The sequence below is a fragment of the Hermetia illucens genome, chromosome 3 (assembly GCF_905115235.1).
Source record: "Hermetia illucens chromosome 3, iHerIll2.2.curated.20191125, whole genome shotgun sequence".
NCBI lineage: Eukaryota > Metazoa > Arthropoda > Insecta > Diptera > Stratiomyidae > Hermetia > Hermetia illucens.
The window spans coordinates 148,496,611-148,519,738 of record NC_051851.1 but is presented as its reverse complement, the minus strand read 5'-3'; the positions used below and the strand labels follow the sequence as shown (position 1 = coordinate 148,519,738).

At 42.6% G+C, this 23,128-nt stretch overlaps 1 protein-coding gene across 3 annotated transcripts; it reads right to left on the bottom strand.

Annotated features, from left to right (window-relative positions):
* Window positions 1-22,729, bottom strand: LOC119650575 (exportin-1). Of its 3 annotated transcripts, none has more exons than XM_038053391.1 (8): window positions 22,648-22,725; window positions 11,659-11,869; window positions 9,712-11,463; window positions 3,354-3,724; window positions 2,811-3,290; window positions 2,411-2,743; window positions 1,966-2,331; window positions 1-1,895 (listed from the first exon to the last, which is right to left on the bottom strand). In XM_038053391.1, exons 3-8 carry the CDS (start codon window positions 11,195-11,197, stop codon window positions 1,746-1,748), a joined length of 3,186 nt encoding a protein of 1,061 aa, XP_037909319.1. In that variant the 5' UTR covers window positions 11,198-11,463; window positions 11,659-11,869; window positions 22,648-22,725; the 3' UTR covers window positions 1-1,745. The 3 variants fall into 3 exon arrangements, with proteins under 3 accessions (XP_037909319.1, XP_037909321.1, XP_037909320.1); XM_038053393.1 differs by having other exon boundaries at window positions 11,807-11,869; window positions 22,648-22,711; XM_038053392.1 differs by lacking the exon at window positions 11,659-11,869 and having other exon boundaries at window positions 22,648-22,729.
* Between the last annotated feature and the right edge of the window lie 399 nt (window positions 22,730-23,128).

Sequence of the window (23,128 nt, the reverse complement as noted above, 5' to 3'; positions counted from 1 at the left end):
TTTTATGTTGTGTAGTAATTTAATTTTATACAAGAAAAACTCCAAATATTTTTCCTGCCTTTAAATAAATAGAAAAAAAAATATATGTAAAATTTAAACGGTAAAAGAGAAATAATAAAATGGCTACATGTCCTTCCAATTTATCTTTTAGAATTTTGTTTGTATATTCTTCACTTTCAAATTCGATACAAATTCAAAAAAAAAAGTTCTAAATCAGCTTACACTTTACATTTCAGCGAAAAGTGGAAAATTAAAAACGTCGCGCGTACTCTTGGTTAGTGCTTGCCATAACTCATTCGTGTGTGGATTCATTGATTCAAAGTCGTTTTATAATTTCCATTTTTCATTTTGTTCACATTTGTATATACACAGTTGCCAACCTACGTACTTCCCTTATTACTGGTCGACATACAATTCACCGTCTACTACTGCCAGTACACAATTAGGGAGGAAACAGAATTTATTTGTAACCATTTATAAAAACACGTTTGATTTTTCAACTCTCATCATACATTCTTAATAAATTGCTTCAGGCAAGGTTCATATAATTGTAAAGTTTCACGTGTATATTCTTCCGGCAAAGAAGTCGTCTATTGTTTGTGTGTAATAAAATGAACACAGGCTGATTTTCAGAGACCAAAGACCATCAAAACCTCGATTCACGCGGATGCCTGGGTCTGGCTGAGGCAATGTATCCGGGACGATCAAGCGATTACGAATTTAACGTGAATTCTATGGCCTTCGCGGTGTTTGTTATTGCGAGAGGAGAGGCTAATCTTAAACATAAACAACAATAGGACAGGAGTCACTTTAATTTCGGAGAATAGAACAATGCATTTGGACCGCTTGATGCAAACTAGACGGTATTGATTTGACGTCATCTTGGCATTAAGTATTTATTATCAATAACTTGAAATTTCTATTCTCAAATCATTCGTTTTACAACAGAAATGACAATAACAATGAAGGTTGTGTCTTACTTTTGATTTTCTTTATCGAATATGTACCCGTTGTATTGATTTTTTCAGCGATTCTAGTGCAAACTTCCTGCTACGTTCAAAAGGAGTTGCACATGAAAAAAGAGTTGTTACTTACGGTAAAATCCTAATCAGAGTTCTTCGGCAGACTATCGTTATTCAAATTCAATGATGTTTTCTACGTAAACTATTGCCGTTGCGACAGCATCAAACACAAAAAATCTCTTCATTTTCGGCTTAAAATTCGTACTTGCAACGGCAGCTTCAAGTGATTCATTGATTCCTACTGATAAGACTTCAATCGGAGCGGCACGACTTTAGATGCAAGTAGACAATTTTGGAAACTGAAATTGCCTAATCGTGGTTTGCTGAACTGCCCAAAATCTTCATTCCAATGAGAATGGAATTTGGAAAAAAAAACAACGAACGAAAAACTCCAGTAAAGAAAGTTAAACGAAACAAACAAAATTAGCTTTCGACAATTTCTATTATTTTTTTTTTAAAAATCAAACGCGTTAGGGGCGGTAAAATTTCAACTTTGCCTAAATGTGGTTTTTACCCTTACTTGCTCAACTAATATTTACTTCAAATGCACGCACACATCTTTGAATCTTTCATCTATACGATTCTCACTTTTTTTGGGATTTTTATGTTTTTAGCATTTCATATTATTCATACTTAAAATTGATTTTTTTTTTATTATTTTCACTTATTAATTACAAAAGAAAAATCATTTTTTCTTGCATTTTCACTTATACACCGTAACTATTATTCGTCTTGCATGTCTTCAGGCAATTCGTGCGGATTCAACATGCCGGGGACGTTGCGTCGCATCAACATTTTGTTGGCCTGTTCTTCCCGCAGGGAGGCTTCACGTTCTTCTAAGTAGAGATCAGAATCATCTTCGCCGGTTACTTCCTGTTAATTCAAATTATCGCGGTTAGAACTCACATTTCTTAGATACATTGCAAAGCCCCCATCAACTCACCCGAATTTGTATAAGGAAATCTCTTAAATGCTCCTTAAATTCCATCACATTCTGATCCAAATTAAAGAGGCCCGTGACAAAGACTTTAATCTGATTATCAGTTAAATGACTAAATGCAGATTTCAGCAAAGATGCAACATATTCTTGTATGTATAGAGTATTGTCGGGTATCGTACCCAAACTCACTGTAATTTTATTATTTTCAACCAACGAAAACATATAAGCCAGAATGAGACTGTGCATCGCCAAACCAGCCGAGTGAGATGTATCCGTTACCACTGAGAAGATTTGCATTAGAATATCTGTGAAATATGTTTGGTAGAAGCTCTGTGCTGCCTGTGGATGTTGCTCGAGATTTTGTAACATCTGCAAAAGGGAGGTCGAAAAAAAGCAACAATCAGTGGTCTTCCAAACACAAGATCTTTGAACCCAACCGCGTCCTTACCTTATACAGAATATGCAGACCCATATCGGCAACATTTCTCATTGTATGCTTAAATGCCCATACAACTGAATCGAATACTAATTTGAATTGTGCTGGTGGTATGTTGAGGAAAGCTTTGAAGCAGTTGGCATTCACGGCTTGTAGTAGTTCGTAGAAGCTGGTCCTATGCTGGGGATAGTCCTCGAAATTCTTATTGATCATGTCCAGTGTGCATTCGAACACAGCATCGAATATTTTCGGGATTTCGTTTGTGATGTGACCTCGCAATTTGTTCACTATCGTCGCCATTGTGCTTAAAACACGCGGTTCCCGAGCCGACGGTATTTTACAGCGCTAAACACACAATAAACGATGAACCTCAACCACTACACAATCTTCCCGAAAAGCCTAGCCTACATACCTGATAATCCAACAAAACGGCATCCAATAAGGGCGGTATAAAGTTATCCATGACCAGTTGATTGTCATTCGATCGCGAAACCCATTCGGATATCAAGGTCAGCGCCTCCTTTTTCACAACATGCATGACTTTAATCAATGGCTGATTATTAACATTCATTCCATTCACGGCTATCGCTTGAATTATATTCTCTGACATAATCTTGTAGACATTCAGCATATCCAAATAGATTCGGCCCAACTGGATAACATATGAATGTCCCAGAGCTTTACACGCACTCACATTCGTTTTAAGTATACTGCCTAATTGCTTGACGGCTGCCATATTTTTCAGGAAATCAACATTTTTCGATGCCCGCGATATGATTTCGTCCCACACTTGATTCGGTAAGAACATGTACTTCTCAATGAGCGCATCTTGCTGCACTTGATCTAGTTGCGCGGAGATCATGTAACCGACAGCTTCATAGAAAGTATGCACCTTGAGAACGAAAGCACAAAATCAGTCCAACAAATTCCTTCTAAAACCTTACGAACGACTTACCTGTTGCGGTTGCAAATCACATATTATACTGCTCATCGTGCTGAGGATCTCGTCGATAAAAGTACACACTTCATTCGGTTGAATCGTAACGAAATGGCGACGACACTTTATTGCAATTTTAATAAAGGTGTCACAAGCCATATCCTGAACGCCGTCGTGGGTCTCGTGCATAAATTCAAATAACTTATTCACGACGGTTTTCAAGAATTTCCAATGAGCTCGTAAGAAACGCGGATATTGTCCTACGACGTACATGATGTTGGATGCAATAATTGCTTTGTTGTCCTTACCCTTTTTCTGTTCACATAAACCGAGAAGGTCTTTAATGACGGTGACAAGAAATCGTTTTTCATCTTCTTCGCAAAAGGCGCCTAAAAAAGAAATACATCGACTATCAATATAGGAGCAAACAGTTTCTATTTGAAGTTAAAAACTAAAAAAAAAAATATTCTATGACCTCCTACCCTAAGTGAGAAGCGATCAAACATAAAAATGAATTGTTTAGGATATGCGGGATCCTAAGTCCACATCCGGTGGACCGGACCAAATGTTGACTCAGGCACTAACCCTGAAGAAAAGTAAATACACAATTTATAAACTATAAATCTCCAAACTCTCTAATCCCAAGGCACTGAACAAAAGGCCTGGCTTTTTCCTACAACATAAAATCACTTGTGAAAGCGTTTTATCCTCTGTATTGGTTGATTCATTTGGATAAGCACTCCCTAAGCCAAGGACGTGATCTTTTCTTCCTGCACTTAATATGGTTGCCAGTCACCCCTTGGTGGAGTGTAGTGCGTCAATCGCACCTACGTGCCATTGTTCCCGGTTACCTCCAATGCGCTCCACCTCTACCCGAAACTTCCCGAGACGCCCGCACTCTCCCTCTACTGTTCTGCGGTAAGTGTTTTGGGGCGATCCACTCATCGATCATCTTGGGAGAGTGGATTCCAATGCATGGCGTATCCAGCAATGCAACCGTCGTCCATAATTAATGTGTGACCTATCCATTACGCCCTGTGAGTTGAGGCTTAAAAATACAATCAAAGCCGACGACGAAGGGATAGAAATTTGGGGCTAGCAACCTGCAAATTTTGAAACTTTATTGCTAGCGAAACGTCAAAAACGCCTCGGGTAGGGACTGACCTCACGGCAACCTTTGGCTATCGAAAACAGACTATGATTGATTTCTGGAATGTGTGCACGCTCCTTGACAATGGTAGGGATGGTCCACATAATGTTCACTTTCGCCAACTTGAGCAGAATTCCAGCGATATAAAATGGACATAATGGGCCCAAGCGAAGTAAGGACTCTGGAGAGTACCCTCCCTCTTGCAGCAATGTGTGCTCTGGAAAGCCGAGTGGTAGCAAACGCAAATCCGACTACCGCAAAGCGCGCTCTCTTGACCTGGGAGCCAGTTTCTGATGGACTTCTAACTGCAACATTCCGGTCCAGGTTATGGAGCATCACAATTGTACAATGTTAGGCACCAACGGATAGTGAAGAAGAATGATTTCTACGCAGCTCAGGGATTGTGATGTGCTGTGTGTGTGATAAGTGATCTGAATGTCAAGGTAGGATCTGACACCTTGCTCAGGCATGTGTTGGAGAAGCGAGGTCTTGGCGACCCAGTTGGGTTTCAACTGACCGACGCCGTGCGATTACTCGCACGCTCTTTGAGATCAGCAGTAGATTTAGGAGTTGCCTTCTGGATGTGCGTAACAAGACGCGCTGACATCGGCTTCGAAAGGGATCACCATCTGATTTGCTTACGTTCACTTGGGTGTTCCGTCCGCCACTTCTCGCAGGATTGGGAGGTTATGAACCCATAAGTTCAACATTGACCGCTTGCACAATCCAGCTGTCGCTCGATAGTGGGACAGCTATCTTGCTGATCGAACGGCAGACCTATTGAGTAGCGCGGCTGAGAATATCGATCAACATTGGGCCGCCATCAAAAATGCTCTTTTCTCGGATGTTGTACAGGTCGTCGGTCACATCCCGAGGGGGCACCATAAGATCTGGCTGACTGCAGAGTCGTGTAAGCGGATCGATGAAAGGGGTTGAAGACTCTACTGATCACTGCGAGTGATGACGAGAGTGTTGTGCTCGACTCCGTTACCGAGCTAGATCCCGAGGAGTTCCACGTATTGTAAGCCGTGACAAGGGATAATTTGCTAATACGCTGGTCAGGGAAGCGGAAAATGCCGTAGACCGCAATGATTTCAGAACTGTACATCGCCTCACTAAAGGGTTTGCATGTGGTCGCAAAACTTTCGATGGTCCTGTGAAGGACATCAACGGTCGACTTCTCATCCACGATGATGAACATAAAGAGATCAAAAGAATACTTCACCATGTTTCTTAACTGTATTATATCTGGGGATGTCCCTCCTCTTGTAGTTGAAATGACTAGTCACCGTAACATGGGGATTCAAACAAACGGAGTAAAGCCGCTGGGCTTGACAGAGTTATTTATCGCTGCACCTGCAGTTACTGCAGCTCTGCTGCTTCCTTCCCCAGAGAGTGGAAGAAGGGGATGATAGTTAACGATTCCAAAAAAGTACCCGTTTTGATTGTGACAATTAAAGGGGTATCTGGCCGTGGAGGACGTGGAGGAATTCAATGGACAATGACATCTTTCCTCAAACACTTCGAATACGCTGATGACATCTGTTTGCTCTCTCAAGGGTTTATGGAACTTGTCCAAATGGCTCTGGATTTGAAAAGAGAGCCAAGTAGAGTTGGAATGATGATAATAATAATAATAATCGTTGGCGCAACAACCCATATTGGATCAGGGCCTTGAAGTATGTTAGAGCACTTTATTCAAGACCGTAACGGTACACTACAGTACACTGTAGGAGGCAATGTGGTCAGCATTGCGCTCGCCCGAGATTATTACCCTGATTTGACTCAGGTACCCATTCACAGCTGAATCGACTGGTATCCGACGTAAAATCACGATACAAATTCCACTGCCACCAGTGAGATTTGAACCGCGACCTCCCGTACGATAGCCTTGTGCTCTAACCACTCAGCTATCCGGCCTTGTGGAATGATGATAAACACCACGAAAACCAAGGTTCTCAGTCTGACATCGCTCTCTCCCTATCTGCATTAATGGACACAGCATCGAAAGCATCGATCAATTTATATATTTAGAGAGTGTAGTTTCTGCCGACGGCGACACCGAACTAGATGTTGCTCGACGCATTAACAGCGCTAGATCAGCTTTCGCTGCCCTGTATAAAATCTAGAAATGCAGTTATATCAAAAGCCTCAATTTCATTGATACCTGTCTGCGTCGTATCATCGAAGTACACGGGTCGCCCCAAGGGAACTTGGCGCAGAACAGTAGAGGATGAGCTGAAACGCATTTCAGGTAACCGCGAGCATTGGTGCATTATACCCCACCAAGGAGTGAAGGGCATCCATATATATATCCACTGCCACTTCCGATCACAGTGGATATGGTTGTCAGGCCTGTGCGCCGACCGAGTTTTTCGTTTGTAATAGTATTAGGCTAGCGTACTTCTAAGACATGACAGACAGGTGTTCATCAAAGCTGACAGTGGGGGTCAGTTTCCATGCGCTACTCCCATATAGCAACACAGAAAGAACCCTAGCAAAGAACAATTACAACTTTATCTTGGTATTTTCTGATTTTAGACAAGGAAGCGAAAACAAATCTAGCACTGTTAATGCGCCGAGTGGCATCCAGTTCGGTGCCACCAAGGTATAAAAATTGATCGACGCCTTCGTTGCTTTGCCCATTATTGGAAATAGAAAAGTGTGATGACCCGTCAGACTGATAACCTTGGTTTGGCTGGTGTTTATTTTTAGTCCACCTCCACTTGCCTCTTTTTCCAAATCCAGCGCCATTTGGCCAAGGTCCATGGACCGCTAATGGCATACGGATGTCATCAGCATATTCGAGGTGTTTGAAGAAAGATGTCATTGTCCATTGAACTCCTCGAAATCCTCCGGACAAGGTAGCATAAAGAAAGTCGCCGATAACAAGAAGAATTATCGATGACAAGATGCAACCCTGGCGAACTCCGTTTTGGAAATCAATGCAGCATGTGACATTTTGCGCAATCATATGTTGCTCTAATAATAGCTAGAATGCCCCTCTTGCATAGAGACTCTAGGTACACTCCCTGTACAGATTGTTGAAAATTTTCTAGAAGTCGAGGAGCGGGTAAAGCGAAGCTCTAAAATCCGCGCACTGTTCCATCATTTTGGTAGGGTCATGATGTATTCAATTCAAGAAGATCCAGAGAGGAAACCAGCCTGCTCTCTGCCGATCAAGCTTTTGAGATGGTCTTCTATGCGTTCGAGAATTATTATAGCCATTATATACCTTTGCGACGGCAATTGTCCAATTGCCACACTCAAAACGGGTGCCCCTCTTTGCAATTTTAACGATCATCCACTCCACTCTCTGGGAATGGCCTTGGATTCCCAGGATTTTCGTACGAGTAGTCTCCAGGTGAAGCAATAGATAACTTTGCGGGGGATCGCCCGCCTCCGAAATTATTTCTCTTCTGCTCAGAGGAACAGTCCGTATCCGCATATTACGGTGACTAAACATTTCATTCACATCATCCTACACTTGAGGGAATCATTTATTTATTTACATATTTAAGAGAACAATAAACCGAGAAAATCCAGTTAAATATTACCTCCAGAAGGAGGAGAGAACAGTGAGCTTACCCTCAGCTAAAGGCGCTTCATTTCTACGTAACGCATACTATACAAAATCGTGGGTTAGGTGATGACAGTAGAAGTGGAGCATCGAGGTATGTAACCTGGGGAATAACAAACCCTAAAAAGATGCTTGATTGGGTTTAGCTGTAGTCGAATATACGTTGAAAGTAACAAATGGGACGAGAATAATTGTTTAAGGCAAACTTTGGTAAAATACAGTCTAGCCACAAATACTGTCAGTAGCGTTGCCGAACGAGAAATTAAGTTGTAAGGAGGGCGGTAACAAGCTTAAGAACAGTGTTATCATATACATTCCTAACGTTTGCCGGCCGCGCACAGTAGCACGATTTAGTGGAATGAGTATCACGTTCGTGTAACTATTATTGGTTTGTTGCAGACAGAGCACAGCGTCGCTAAAATACGCTTGTTGTTACAACCGCTTAAAGTGAACTAACGGCTGATTTTTCGTATTAAGCAACATTACAAAGAAGCAGGTTATGTTGCTAATTGGCCTATAGCCGGTCGCATGTACTCTGCCCGTACGGAAAATGCGATTGAAGCGGTGCGCTCGAGGAATAATCAGAACTCTTGTCGGAAACAGAAAATCATAGTTTTTGACATTAAATTAGCGCCACGAACCGTTTCTAGTATTCTGGGCAAAGAGTTGAAAAAGTTAGGGCCCAGCAAAAGTTTGTTAAAAAAATTTTGTTTACAGACGAAAAAAGTGTTAGGATCGAACAAAAATACAAGCCTTCGGGTATACGATCGATCACCATATGACATCCGAGACAGAGTGCTACGAGTTCAACGAGGTTATCCCTCCACGTCCATGATAGTTTGATAAGGAATCTCTTGGAAAGGTGTTACTCCTATCCATTTCTGCATTGCTGGAGGCAAAACCGCCTCTAAACTTTACGAAGAAACTGTTCTCGAAACAATAGTCAAGCCACTCAATGATACTCTTTGCGCTGGTAAACATTGGATCTCCCAACAAGATTCTGTGCCGGCGCATAAGTCGAAACATTATTAACAATGGTCCACAGACAATATTCCAGCATATTTATTCGTATCGAAGACTGAAGTTCGGGAAGCCCCGATCTGAACCCACCGGAGAACTAATTATGGAACTTTTTGGAGCAAAATGCATGACGAATACGGCATCCAAATGTCGAGTCGCCCAAAGTATAGTTGCAGAAGCCCCAAAAATACCGTTTTGAAACTGCACGTGCGTGTATCGCTAAATGATCGAGTGTTTACGGCTCTGTATCATCTCATTAGAATTGTTTTCTTCCTTTTTTGAAAAATAAAAAGAAACATTTGCATTCGACGTTCTGCTTATGAGCAGCTCGGGCGTCTCAAAGTACTGACAGTATTGATGGCTATATAATATATAAAAAGCCGGCAGCCTACGAGACGAACCCAATCCAAGAAGGTTTGCAATCCTATTCCAGTGAATGCCGTCACATCAACGACGTTCGGTGTCCTGGATTAGACTTTCCACATGCAGACTGCTTTCTACTTAGCGATTTTCAGTAAATTTATGATTGCCCTCTCAATACCAAAATCAATTTATAATTATTTGACTTAAGACTTTCTACTAAGCTTAGTAAAACTGCAAAATGAAAAATCCCAAAACAAACTCACCTGATATAGAGCCAATTGCCCAGCACAATGTATTGAGGTTTTTCCATGAAAACTCCGATCCGTTCACTTGCTGCAACAGCTTCTCTGTCATAATACGCTCCGTATCGGCATAATCCAAGTGTGTCAAAAATACCAAAGTTTCGCGCATATTTTTATATAAATTAATAGCATTTGTATCTTTCATAAATTCACGAACAACTTCACCATTCTCATTTTCAACAATCAAAACTTCTTCGGGTTTTGCCATTCGCGATATCATAATGTAACGAACTTTCGATAAAATGTCAGCATAAAAGCGTCGTCTCGAGAATACATTACGTTTCGAGAACGTCTGCGCCCCAAATGGATCGCTATTGTATAGGTCATCCACCAAACTATTCCAATATTCTAGACAAATTTTGAAGATTTCAACATCCTCCACCTCCGATATCATTACCAAATAATTGAGAGCTTTATTCAGATATTCAACGTGTTTGGATTCTTCAACAAGTTTTCCGTGTTCTTTCAGGAACGTACACAAGAACATGGCGAGATTTTGGATGAATTTCTGGTCAGCATCGCCACCGTTCATGTAGTCGTTATTCATGTTCGTATTCGGGTTGATCATGTTTTCCAGCTGCTCCATGGTATCCTTGAACATTTGCACGAAATTGTTGTTGTAGTTGGAGACATTGAGTCCAGCGATTTCTGACAAACATTTCAATGTGACGTTGCGGAACATGGGCACCCCCAAGAATTTGAAAATCAAAGTGTCGATCAACTTTGTCTCGAATATGTACCCGAGTGGAATCCAGTTCAGAAATCGTAATAACGTCTCCAAAGTCACTGCAATTAGCGGAGCGTTCATTGAGCTCCCCAGGACAAACGAGCACAACTGAAAGATCTGTGAAAACTCCATACACATTGTGTCCTTCAAATGTTTCGCTTTCGTCTGGGTAATCTGTCCTGAGCAGAAGTCAAACACTTCCTCGCTTAGAAGTTTCAAGATCACCATATTATTCTGACACAAACTTTCATTCGTTTTCGACGCACCAACAATATCGCCAATGAACGATTCCCAATTTCTAGGCCACTCACGCTTTAATATTTGTACCAATATCATGTTAAGCTTATTCAAATAAACTTTATTCGCCTCCATTGTGACTGGATCCGACGATGTCTTTATAATCAACCCCACGACGTATTTCTTGATCCCTTCGCATTGGTTTCGCGGCAGGATCTTCCATCGTGTTTTAATTACTTCCTCGAGGATTTGCAGAGCGTAGTACTTTGTTTGTTGATTCTGGGAATATTCAAGAATACTATCGACGCGAGTCCATGCATCTGGATGTTCCTTCAAAGTGGTCAAAATCTCCTGTGCGAGCCGCAGTTGCTCGCCCTGCGATGAATACAAACATCCTACGATGTTATCCAGTAAAGCTATATCAAGCTTTTGGCTGAAATCCAGAAGCTTGGCAGCCTCTTCTGCCGTCAACATGACCGTCATTTTACCCCGTTTTCAAAATTATTTGAACAACGGTAGGTCAAATTAGGCGGTTCAGGTAAGGATGGATAGCCGTAGACGATGCGCAGTATCTCCTCCCTGTATCTTTTTAATTCTTGTCGAGAGAAGAGGATGTGGGAACGGCGGTTTTGATGTTCTAGTTGTAGCTGCTTTCGTCTTCAAGCTTATTCGATATAAAATTTCTCCTATTTTATATAGAATGTCTCTTATGTTTGGTTACAAAGTCACATACGCACCATACACAAAACCTAGAAAAGAGCAGAAAGAAAACTTTGTAAAAACGTACGTTCGTGCACCTGGGGAGACGTAAACTGCATCCGATACACTCCCTACGGGCAAGACACTGTACCTCCATGAATGAGGCTACTCATAATGAGGTCCCTGCACAGCAAATCAAACTGCCTTTTATGCTTAAGCGCAAAATTATTCAAACACATACTTACACTCGCTCTCTCAAATCAATAAGTCACGCGTTAACAGGCATATTTTTTATTTTATTCAGAATCATATGTGTTTATTCATCACTATCATCTCAAGCATTTGCCGCTTACACATACATTTTACTCAATAAATAAACATAAGAATATTTACAACATAGCACCACCATCATCCACCATCCCGTTGCCTAACATATCGTTGAGTGCATCATTCTAGCTGGAATTGGGCAGAAGAAAACACGAGTTAGAGTTTTTCAATTAGATCATTGTGCTTGCATTCACTTAGTCAAATCCTTAATTATATGCTACTCGCGGCATGCTCGGCTACCAGCAATACTCGCGGCAAGGAATGTGGTTTAGAAGAAATGGAATCGGAAGCACAACGATCCGGTTTTTGTCTACAAACAATCCTAATGTAAATGGGGGAGGGTATATGCGATGTGGGGCTAATTAGGAATGTCTTTGCGGGCGTTAAAATGGAGCTTTCACACAATTATGAATCTTCTCTATGGTTTTAATTTCGAGTTTCACGAAGCTGATCAGGTGTGGAAGTGGCTCGAATCTCACAGCGGAGATAGAAAGTGGCTTCGGAAAGGATACCACATAATTTTCAACAAACAGACTGCTACGAAAGTTTCACGTTCGTAGAAGGGAATGCTTTGTAAAACTCTCTATTTGCAATTCTTAGGTTTTCCCATTCATTCTCATTAGGACAATTTGATTATCTTAAAACAATTCCAAATCATTCAAACCAATCTTCAAAACCTTTCATTCACATTTGTCCAGATGCATCTATTCTAAAGTGGCAATCGATATTCTTCGACGATCATGGCCGAAGAGTACATGTTAAAGATCGTATTAGATCTGAGTGCGATCTTTGCAGACTGATAAGCAAAAAAAAACAATCATTAACCCTGTTTGTGAATCAGGGTCGTGTCTCCAGCGACGTTCGTCATCGAATTTTTTAGGCTACAGAACGGGTGCTCCTCTGTGGTTGATACTAAACTAAGACTAAAACACCTCCCCCAATTCAGTGTCACGAGAACCGTGCCCATTGGATAGTTTGCAGTAGGGAGCACTGACTATATTCGAACGGAACCTCACTTTTAGCTGGTGGTCTCACGTGAGGAAGCTCGCCGTTAACTACGCTAATGCGTTAGCTATGCGGATGAAGCATATGCTTTCGACCAAGTTTTATACTGGTAAACTGCGCGACGGACGGTACGGAGGACTAGCGTGGAACCATAGTCCCCAAATTGTCATGCTGAAAGGAAACAGAACTGACGAAATATGCTCTGCATAATATACTTCTACCTGTCCCAAGCCGCAACAATTCAAACGGAGAAACTTCTTCGCCTCTTTATCATTCAATACATAGATATCGGCGTCACGCGATTATGGTGAGTTTTTAAAAGCAAAGCGACGAAAACCCACATTTCCCACGATATGGGTAAATGATCAACCCCTGGAGGCAATTAAGCGCGGCAGCTGTCTTATCAATTCCAGACTGTGCACAAGGAAAAAATAAGGAGCGCTACTTTAGAATAGACATCGAGTGGAAATATCACCGAGATTCCCAAAGGAAACGCGGAGGCCCTAGAGGCTGAAAGGGCAGGACCGATCAGGGAAGTGAACCTACTGTTCACAGAAGAGGAAAAACTTGACTTAAACCTAGACTTTCTAGGGCTCAAGGCTGACCGCGCTACGCCAGGATGTTTTTCCGACGTTGGTACAGAACTCCAAACAAAAATGAAACCAATGGCCAAACACTAAGCTAGTCCAAATAAACGTCCACACCATGCAAAAACTGCACCTGCAATATTATTATTCTGTTAAGGGAAAGTCGCACCGCGTCCTTGAAGAACTATTGTGCCCCTTTTACTAGTTATAGTGTACTTATTGATCATAGTATCTCAAGCAGGCCTGTGACCGTTAGGAACTTTAGTATGTTCCCCACTTCCAGAAGTTTCAGCTTTACATCTGGTATTAAGTGTTCTCCCAGATGTATCGACCTACTTTGCACAAGTGCCGGACACTGTCCCAGGACGTGAACCTGCAATAATTGCAAACACAATTTTCACGAGTAACATTTGAATTGTACTGGTTTAAAAACTCTGGGTTTACCAGGGACAGATTCGCGGTCTATAAGGAGGAGAAAGCATGCAGGTAATATGGGACTAATTTGAGAGAAACATCATTCATTCTTCAATGAAATTTAAAATTAAGAAAACAAACAATTAAATAATAAATTCCCGACTGAAGTCCCCGTGGCTGGACAAGTTGCACTGGAAGCCGGTCGTAGCATCGGCTACTTCCCAGGACCCCATACTCGGATCCCACCGGAATTAGCCGTTAGGTTGACGTAGTTTGATGAGAGGAAGGCACTACCACTTTTCCTCAGCCACGATGCAACGCCCACTACAAGATCTGGAGAAGCAGCAACACCAATTGCAGAGGTGAGTACCTTTTAGAATTTATCTTTAGCAATAAGCAAAAAATATGTAATGTATGAGAAACGCCAATATTCCTGACGAGCACCAGACAAGAGGTACTAGACACCTCTAGGTAGCACTCTGATGAGTGAGCTGATCAAGCACTGGAGTTTGTCCAAGGAGGGCGAAGAGAAAACTGACAGAATAGTAAGGAACCCCAGGAGAACAGACTTGGACTCCTATAAAAGGCGCATGAGTGACAAAATGGCTCATCTGCACGTGTACGGTGACATCTATCATGAAATAGAGCTACAAACAGCCGTAAAAAATCTCTACAGTCGTCTATAACGCCTTTGAGGCAGTTGTCCGGCCAAGACAGTAGCATTATCAAAGGATGTACCCTGATGGAACAGGAACCTAGCCAGAATGAGAACGGAGGTGCGAAAACTCTTCAGCCAGGCGAAAGAAGCCGAGGAATGGCGGAGGTACAAGACAACGCTGACCACACGATAAGAGAGCAAAACAGCTTCAATGAATTCTGTAAAGGGAACGAACAAACCATAGAAGCAACAAGTCTATGCAAAACTACAGCCAAAGACAAACCAATATCCTCTGCCTGTCTGAGGAAGGAAAATGGGACATTTACCGAGAAAGAGGACATCGACAACGAAAATGGATTTGCGCATTTTCTCATGAACGTGGCCACCTTTCACAGAAAAGAAGTTGCCAAGCAACTAGCCGATATCCTGTCCCAATATAAGACTGATGTAACACCATTACAAGAGATACACTGAACAAGGACTGATTTCCTGAAGAAGAGCCACTCTTCTTTTTCTTCAGCCTTTGCCCCGTTCACAAGCGGGATCGGCTCGTCGTGATTGGTTTCGCCATTTGGCTCTATCAAATGCCTGATCTGAATGCAATCTCGAGGCTTTTGAATCCCCATCCAGCGTATCAAGCCACCGTTGTTTATAGATTTTGGTCGTTTACCATCGACTTGGATGTTCAGACCAATCTTGCGTGACCATACCATCGAAGACGCCTTTCTCGCAATTTTTCTACGATCGGTGCAACCCCATAACGATCGCGGCTATCCTCATTTCGGATGTGATCAAAACGTGTCACACCACTAGTCCAACGCAACATCTTCGTCTCCATTACCGCAAGACGCCGTTCATTGTCTTTTATAGGCCTCAAAACGTTATCATTAATATGGCCACAAATATATTGGGCCCCTGTTGCAAAAAAGTCAGAACGACTGGTTCGACGATAAATGCAAACTAGCCACGGAACAGAAGGATGCTGCATATGGGGCAATGCTACACTCTCAAAGAATGCGCAGAGACCTATCTTCGTCGAGTGGAGAAGCAGCTTCGACGACACGATACGGCGAAAGGCGAGGAATGAACACGGTAAGATCAGCAATGACTATAAACATTATCGAAGAGGCACATTCAGTACCAGACAAGCTGAAAACAGTGCTATAGATAAGCTTCATATAGTGGACGCATGGGAGAGCCTGGAAATAATGTACGACCCGCAAAAGCTACTAAACACCCACGAAGTAAACTGTCCGTGAGGGCTCACCAACAATTTCATTACTCATTAAGCGATCCTTAATGAGAGCCACTGATGGATTTATAATGTAATGAATATTAGCAAAACGGCCTCTAAATTGATGTATCTAATTATACAAAACCCTTGCCAGCAATTTAGCAGCTAACATTGAAGATGGATGAAAATCTATCAGTAGAAAGGAGAAGCTAGGCGTGTAAGTTCTGCAACGACTTTACAAGCATTGGAAACGAAACCTAAAATAGAAAAAACCTGAGAGAAACACCAGGTCTGTGAACTCGGTAAGTACAGGGAGCAACCACAACAGGCGCAGAAGTTCTACCAACAACTCATCAAGATGGAGCTAATCCTGTCGAGACAAAGAGGGAAATCTGATTTCCGACCATATGGGCATATTTGAGCGATGGGTTGTATTTTGATAAACTACTCAACAACCAGAATGTAAGAAAGTTTGAAGTCAACTGAAGACGAGGGACAAATACTGCCATCACCAACGATGGAAGAAACCGTCCGTACAATTCACCGCCTTTAGGGATATTGAGTGAGTGGACTTCGACATAAGATCATTACTGCGTCCTTGGTGATGAAATGATATTTTGTATGCTAAGTTCAGTTCTTAGGGAAGTCTCATGCCTATCAAAGATTTAGCGATACTGCCGGTAAGCAAATTTTATTGACATGTCGATTAAGGGAAACATTAAAACACCAACAACATCGAAATTGAGGGGATTATTCCGTGTATCGGATCCGAGGATTCGATTTTTTTCTGCCATCAATTGTATCTAGATATGGTGTAGAATATTTAGGCAAAGTGATTTTCCGATATTGCGAGTCGTTCGAAAATTAGTGTTAAACAAATAAAGCGCTGTATGTCGATCGCCGTAATGAAGCGCGTATTTACCGGTCCGAATGACGTTCGAATGACTTCGCTAAAAGAGCGAGAAGCCAAGCCAACATGTATTGTTCTGTTGTACTGTTGTGTTGTTTCACATATTTGTTTTATACAAAACATTAAAAACGGCCTTCACAGAGAATTACCCTTTTAAGAAAATGGGGATCATGCGTTCAGAGGCTTCGTCTAAACTGATGAAGGACTTGAAAATCGACATGGTGCCATTGAGCAAATACAAAATAATATTTTCAGGCTGTGAGAAGACTTAAATAGGACAAATTAAAAGACTGTTTTCGGTACAATAGGAAAAGCACGCGAGAGACGAAAATCGCCAGAAAAAACAAAAGGATGACCACACCCCTGAAATCGATGCTAGCAACAGTAGGGAACTAGATAGATAGGAGAGCCTAACAATCTTGTGTGAACCATAACGTGGAGACAGTCAAAGCGACCCAGAGGTCTAGCAAATGTGACACCCGCTATCTGCCTAGTATTAACTATTCAACGACAAAGATAGCCCCAACCAAATTCTAGCTTCTCGGTTTGACTTGTTTACCAACAGAAACAGGACCAGTGAAAGTATTGTAGCAACAGGCAGACCCAGTAGTAAATAGATTGTACAAAATAAGAGCACAATTGATACTTAAAATTCGCATATACAATTAATAAATTCAATCCACTCTTAGGAAAAAACAAATAAATTGTTTGCCATCATTCCTGGTTATTCTGCCAAACAAGCTCACAGAAAACGAAACCTCGATGAACATTAAAACCCCACCACATTGGACACCAGAAACCAGCTTTATATACGAGATCTATAAACAAAAATTCGCCACATAGATCCTCGTCATTACCCTACCTTGTTTTCGCGAAAGAGTCTTCAACAATTTTTCAGATTATTACCAGAATATCCCGCAAATTTGCCTGATACAAGCCACTTTGAGAAAACCCTCGAACTTTCAATAATCTCTATATCACCAATCAGCCTCTTAATCAATCCAACCGCACTACCAGAAACCATCCAATGCGTGCAGAATGTGCTAATTTTTTGCTTTTGCAATGATCCCGCAAAGTTACTAATCAGAATATCAAACTCAGCTCAACGACTAAAATCACCAGAAAACATGTATTTTGAAAAATGATATGATCATTTAGCCTCAATTGGATTCTTGTCGTTAAGAATTGATGAGATTCACTCGCATGTGACCAATTGGGAAGCAACAACAAGAGATGTAATTTGTTGGTCCATGGGTCCCTCATGTGCTCCGAGCTCAAATAACAACACCCAGAATCCCCTCTGATAATCAGATGAGAGCTAACACTGAAGGCATCCACAACACAGCCCTCTGCAACACATATAAGGAGGAAATGGATGTGCAAATAACCGCAGTTAATAGATGTCCTGGAAATGAAGCATCAACAAATGATCTTCACAATCACCTGAAGAACGTTATCATGAATACGGCCACAAACATACTTGGCCCCATCCGGAAAAAGAGTCGGAACGGTTGGTTTGACGATGAATGTAAACTAGCAACGGAACGCAAGAATGCTGCATGCCGAGTAATGTTGCATTCTCAAAGAACACGGGCACGCGCAGAGGCTTATCACGAACTCCGTCGAGCTGAGAAGCGACTTCACAGACGGAAAAAGGAAGCCTGGGAGAACCAACAAGTCTGTAAATTAGAAAAGTGCAAGGAGCAACCGCACCAGGCGAGGAAGTTTTACCAACAAGTCAGCAGGATACACCTCGATATTCATCCTGCCGAGACAAAGAGGGAAATCTGATTTCCGACAGAATGGGCATATTGGAGCGATGGGTTGAGTACTTTGATGAACAACCAGAACATCGGCGAGTTGAAGGTCCCGCAAACTGAAGACGACGGACAAATACTGCCACCACCAAGTGTAGAAGAAACAGTTTGTGCAATTCATCGGCTTAAAAATCATAAGTTGCCAGGAACCGATGAAATTACAGCCGAATTGGTTAAATATTGAGGCGACCATTTACACCAAATGGTTCATCAACTTGTGCTCAAGGTGTGGGACAGCGAATCAATGCCTGACGACTGACAAGCAGGCATTATCTGTCTCATACATAAAAGGGGAGATATCACACAGTGCAGCAATTATAGAGGTATCCCGTTGCTGAGTACCATCTATAAGATATTCTCCACTATCTTGCTAGGCCGGATAGCCCCATACGCCCAGAACGTCATTGGCCCATACCAAAGAGGCTTCACTCCAGGCAAATCAGCAACAGATCAGATTTTCTCTCTGCGGCAACCGATAGAAAAACTGTTGGAATATGGACATCAGTTGCATCATCTCTTCATCGACTTTAAAGCCGCCTATGATAGCATAGCCAGGGTAAAACTGTACACGGCCATGAGAGAATTCGATATCCCGACGAGATTGATAAGACTGACTAGGATGACCCTGGAGAAAGTGATCCGTGTTGCTCAGGTAAATGCGAGGGGTGCGATCCTCTTTAAATACACCCAACACCCCAAAAACCAACATCAAACCGCACTAGTCAAACGGGAAGAATAAAGATAGGAGACTACAACTTTGAGACCGTTGATAATTTCTCCTATCTAGAGTCGAAAATCACAACCGATAATAGCTACGATGATGAAATGATGATTGTTGGCAGCCAACAGAACCTATTTAAGCTTACAACTGTTCCGCTCGAAACGTCTCACCATAGGGTCAAAGCTCTTACTGTATAAGACTATGATCTTGCCAGTTCTCATGTATTTCTCGGAAACTTGGATTCTTAGCAAGAAAAATTGCGAACTCTTGGCCGCGTTCGAGAGAAGAATCCTTCGAAGAATTTTTGGGCCTTACATGAGGATACACGATTCCATAGCCTATATAACCACGAAATCTATGATCCTATGATACCATGATCGTCAGGTTGTGGATAAAATCTGGCTCAATAGGTTACAATGGGCGGGTCACTTAATTCGTATGGATGAAGATGGTCCAGCCGGGAAAGCCTATAAGGGCAACATCTATGGTAGGAAAAGAAGACGAGGCAGACCCTGTCTGAGAAGCTGTCAAAGTATAAGAGTATTCTCCCTCTCTGCTTTGATTCGCGAAATTCGCAGGCAACAAACCGAAGAAATGAACAGAAGACTGTTCTCTACATGGGAATAACTAGAGAAATCAATTTCTCCAAGTTAGTTTGATGCGATAAAAAAAATCCTAGCCCTGTTAAAAATTATGGGGATAATCACCACCGGGGAAGAAATTAAGCGAGCCTAAGGTGAAAATTAAGGAAGTCCTCACATAATCTTTTTTTCTGAAGTTTTCTCCGTCCGCCTAGCGTAAATCCCTTTCGAATAGAAACTTTGTTACTAAACTAATGAAAATTGTAAATGTTTTTTACCTTTTATATTTTAAAGAACATTCAAGCCTGAACAAATAGATCCATTGTACCATCCCTTGATACGCTTATTCAGGCAAATTCCTTTTTACGGTGTTCATTCATTTCGTTTGTTGATCAAAGGGTAGTATAGGTCCCAGGGCGAAACGTGGATTGGTACCCACGATGGAGCACAAAAACTGGGAAAAGCCTGCTGCAAACCAACACGAACAGCTCTACTACCAAATCCTATCTCGACCTCCACGTGGTGACCGCTGGGAGCTCTTTCTTAATGAAAAGCTGCAGACGGAGAAGGATGAAGGTGAGTCTCCCGCGCCTAAAAGCGGGACAAATTGTACCAACTGGTCCTCCAGGTTCGGGTTTGGGTAGGGCTGACAAACCTACACGGAAAACCGAAGTTACGAAACCACAACAGGAGCCTCGGACTGGACGGATTACACAACGACGAACCCGGCAACGACAAAGGAATAACGATTTTCGCATTTTCTCATGGAACGTGCGCTCCCTGTACAGAGATGAAGCTGCCAAGCAGCTAGCCGATACCCTGTCCCAATATAGAGCTGATGTAACAGCGTCACAGGAGATGCGTTGGACAGGGACCGGTTTCCAGGAGAAGAGTCCCTACCCCATATATTATAGTGGCCATCCAGCAAACCATGTGCTCGGAGTAGGTTTAAAAGCATGGAATTTGGAATGGGAGCAGACCCAAACGCATTTACAAGAAAGAATTTGATGATATGCCACATAATTCCCTGAGTTTGCTGTAACACAACGGACAAAAATGTCGCCAAATGACCACATATTCTTCGGCCATTAGAATCCAATGTGAGGAAGTGAAGAAACCCTTTATATGCCTATTCAAGTGATATCCTTTCTGCGTCGTTCAGCGGCTATTGCAAATTTAATGATGTATTTCAGCGAAAACCTTCCCACATTTAGGGAAAACCGGCAGCTGCCTACGAAGTGAAGGATGCAGAACTAACAGTGTCAAATGTAGGGAGCAGTGCCCCATTAGGAATCCAATGGATTCTTTCACAAAGATTTTTGCCTGCTTGCATAAATTCAAAATTATCCAATGGGCGACAGCAAGGGCGTTCGCAGAGGACGATTCAAAGGACATTCGACAATTCTGCAAAATAGACACTCCTGAGCTAACTTGTCTAGAGGCATTGATCGCGGCAGAATTTCTTCACTTTTATCTGGGAAACTAGCGTTTACCGCATGCTTTTTTCGTTGATTGGGGCAACCTCAAGCGAAACTTTTGCAACTTCAGAAGAGGCCATTGATCGCAAGAGATTGATTCATTCCGAGGAAACAGCATTTCACCATTCGCAGACATGCATAAACAAACATAAGTTGCGAAAGCCGCGGTTTCGGTGCTGGTCCAGATGTTTCCTAGCGAGGTAGCCAGCAAGCGGCAAAATCTTTCGCTCATTGTTTTCGTCTTTTGTTGAAAAACGCGCGACAAGCTAAACTGAAAGAAGTCGCACACGCACACACCAAAGCGACCGTGTTCATACACGTAATATCTGTGCAGGCGGCGGGCGAATTGTCATGAGGTAAAGTTCCCATTTCTATGTTTGGCATTTGCCGTGGATTTGCATCGCAATTGGGACGAGTTTCGTCATTCCATGAGGCACCGAATAGCTTGCCAATGTGCCAAGAGATCGCAGCGCAAGAGGCAAACTTCAAACCGGGAACGAGTCACATTTTTCGAAAAGTCGCCAATGACGGATTCAGAACGGCGCGCACACACGCACACTCCTCTACGCCACTCGTTGCGCTGCGACAGCCATACCGACACAGCCAGGCCTGACCGACTAATTTTCACCGACGAAATTCCCTGCCAACTCCCCGGCGTTCCAGCCAAATTCTCGCTGAAATCAGTTGGCCAGTCGCCGCCGTGCATCACATTGCACCAGCCGCTGGCGGAAGCCCAGAGCATCCGACACACCAGATAACTGCGCCGCACGAATCCGTCGCTCCAAGCCCCACACAATATGGAGCAGCAGAAAAACACACACACGCAACATCGCAACTCTCCGGCCAAACAGAATCTCAAGGCACTTATCTGTCGTTCGTGGGGCGCACGCCGCAGCCACCGCAGCCCCTGACTTTCCGCAGAACGGCCAAAACACTTCGCAGCGAGCCATGCCACACATTTTCGCACTTTTCATCACGCAACGTTCACTCGATCGGGCGCAAACCGCCAATAATTGTCTCACACATGGAGGCATTGCGACGATCCGCACTGGAGGAGCAATTTTCCCATGACGGGGATCAGCCGTCGCCGCACTGACAGAGACCAGGCTCTTGACGTCTCGCCACTGGCCGGGATTAAAAAATCCGAGAACCCGCTCGGCCCCGCATTTCAAGCGATCCGAGCCTCAGCTCGCGGACAAGATTCCTGCGGAAACCGAGCGGCGGCGGACGTTCTCCCGGCCGTCATACATAACCGCGCACGGAACCCCCTCGTGGCTTCTGGGAAGAATTGCTCCAAAAGTTCTCGGTACGGATCGGCCATTCAAACACAAAACACACTTCTTTCTCCCCCTCGAGATTTCACATTTTCAGCGCAACAATAACCACGAATTTGCACGTTTCGCAGCAGCAAATTCATGTAACAACTAATTGGCGATTTGCTCTCGATCATCTTACACTAAATTTATGACGTTAAAACTATTATTAATATTAAAAATCTTTACTTTTTCACTTTTTCAATCGCGGCGATGTCAGACAAAACGCATTCACTCACACATGTAATAGCACTATGGAGAACCACATGAAGCTGGCCGCAGGCTGCGAAGATGTGGAGAGCATTTGGTTTCTATACAGCGGCTACCAACGGTTTGCTAATTTGAATGGTGAAATGCATACTTTTGCCTTTTTATAATACGCATCTAAATATTTTGGTTTGCTTTGCACCAACAAAACTGTTTAACAGACAAAAAATGCTTTTTTGTATTGAAGACTTTACAAAAAAAATCCTATGCTTGGTTAAGTAAATGTGAACTCAAAACGGAAAGTCATACAATGCAGAAGCAATGGAGGAACAAATGTATAACTAGAATAAAGAGAAATATTAAACAGCTAGAGAAGATCAAATAGTGGTTGAAAAGGAGGGGAACAGGAGTAGAAAAAACATTTTATTATTCATTGCACAAAATGTCGTTTTACATTACAACC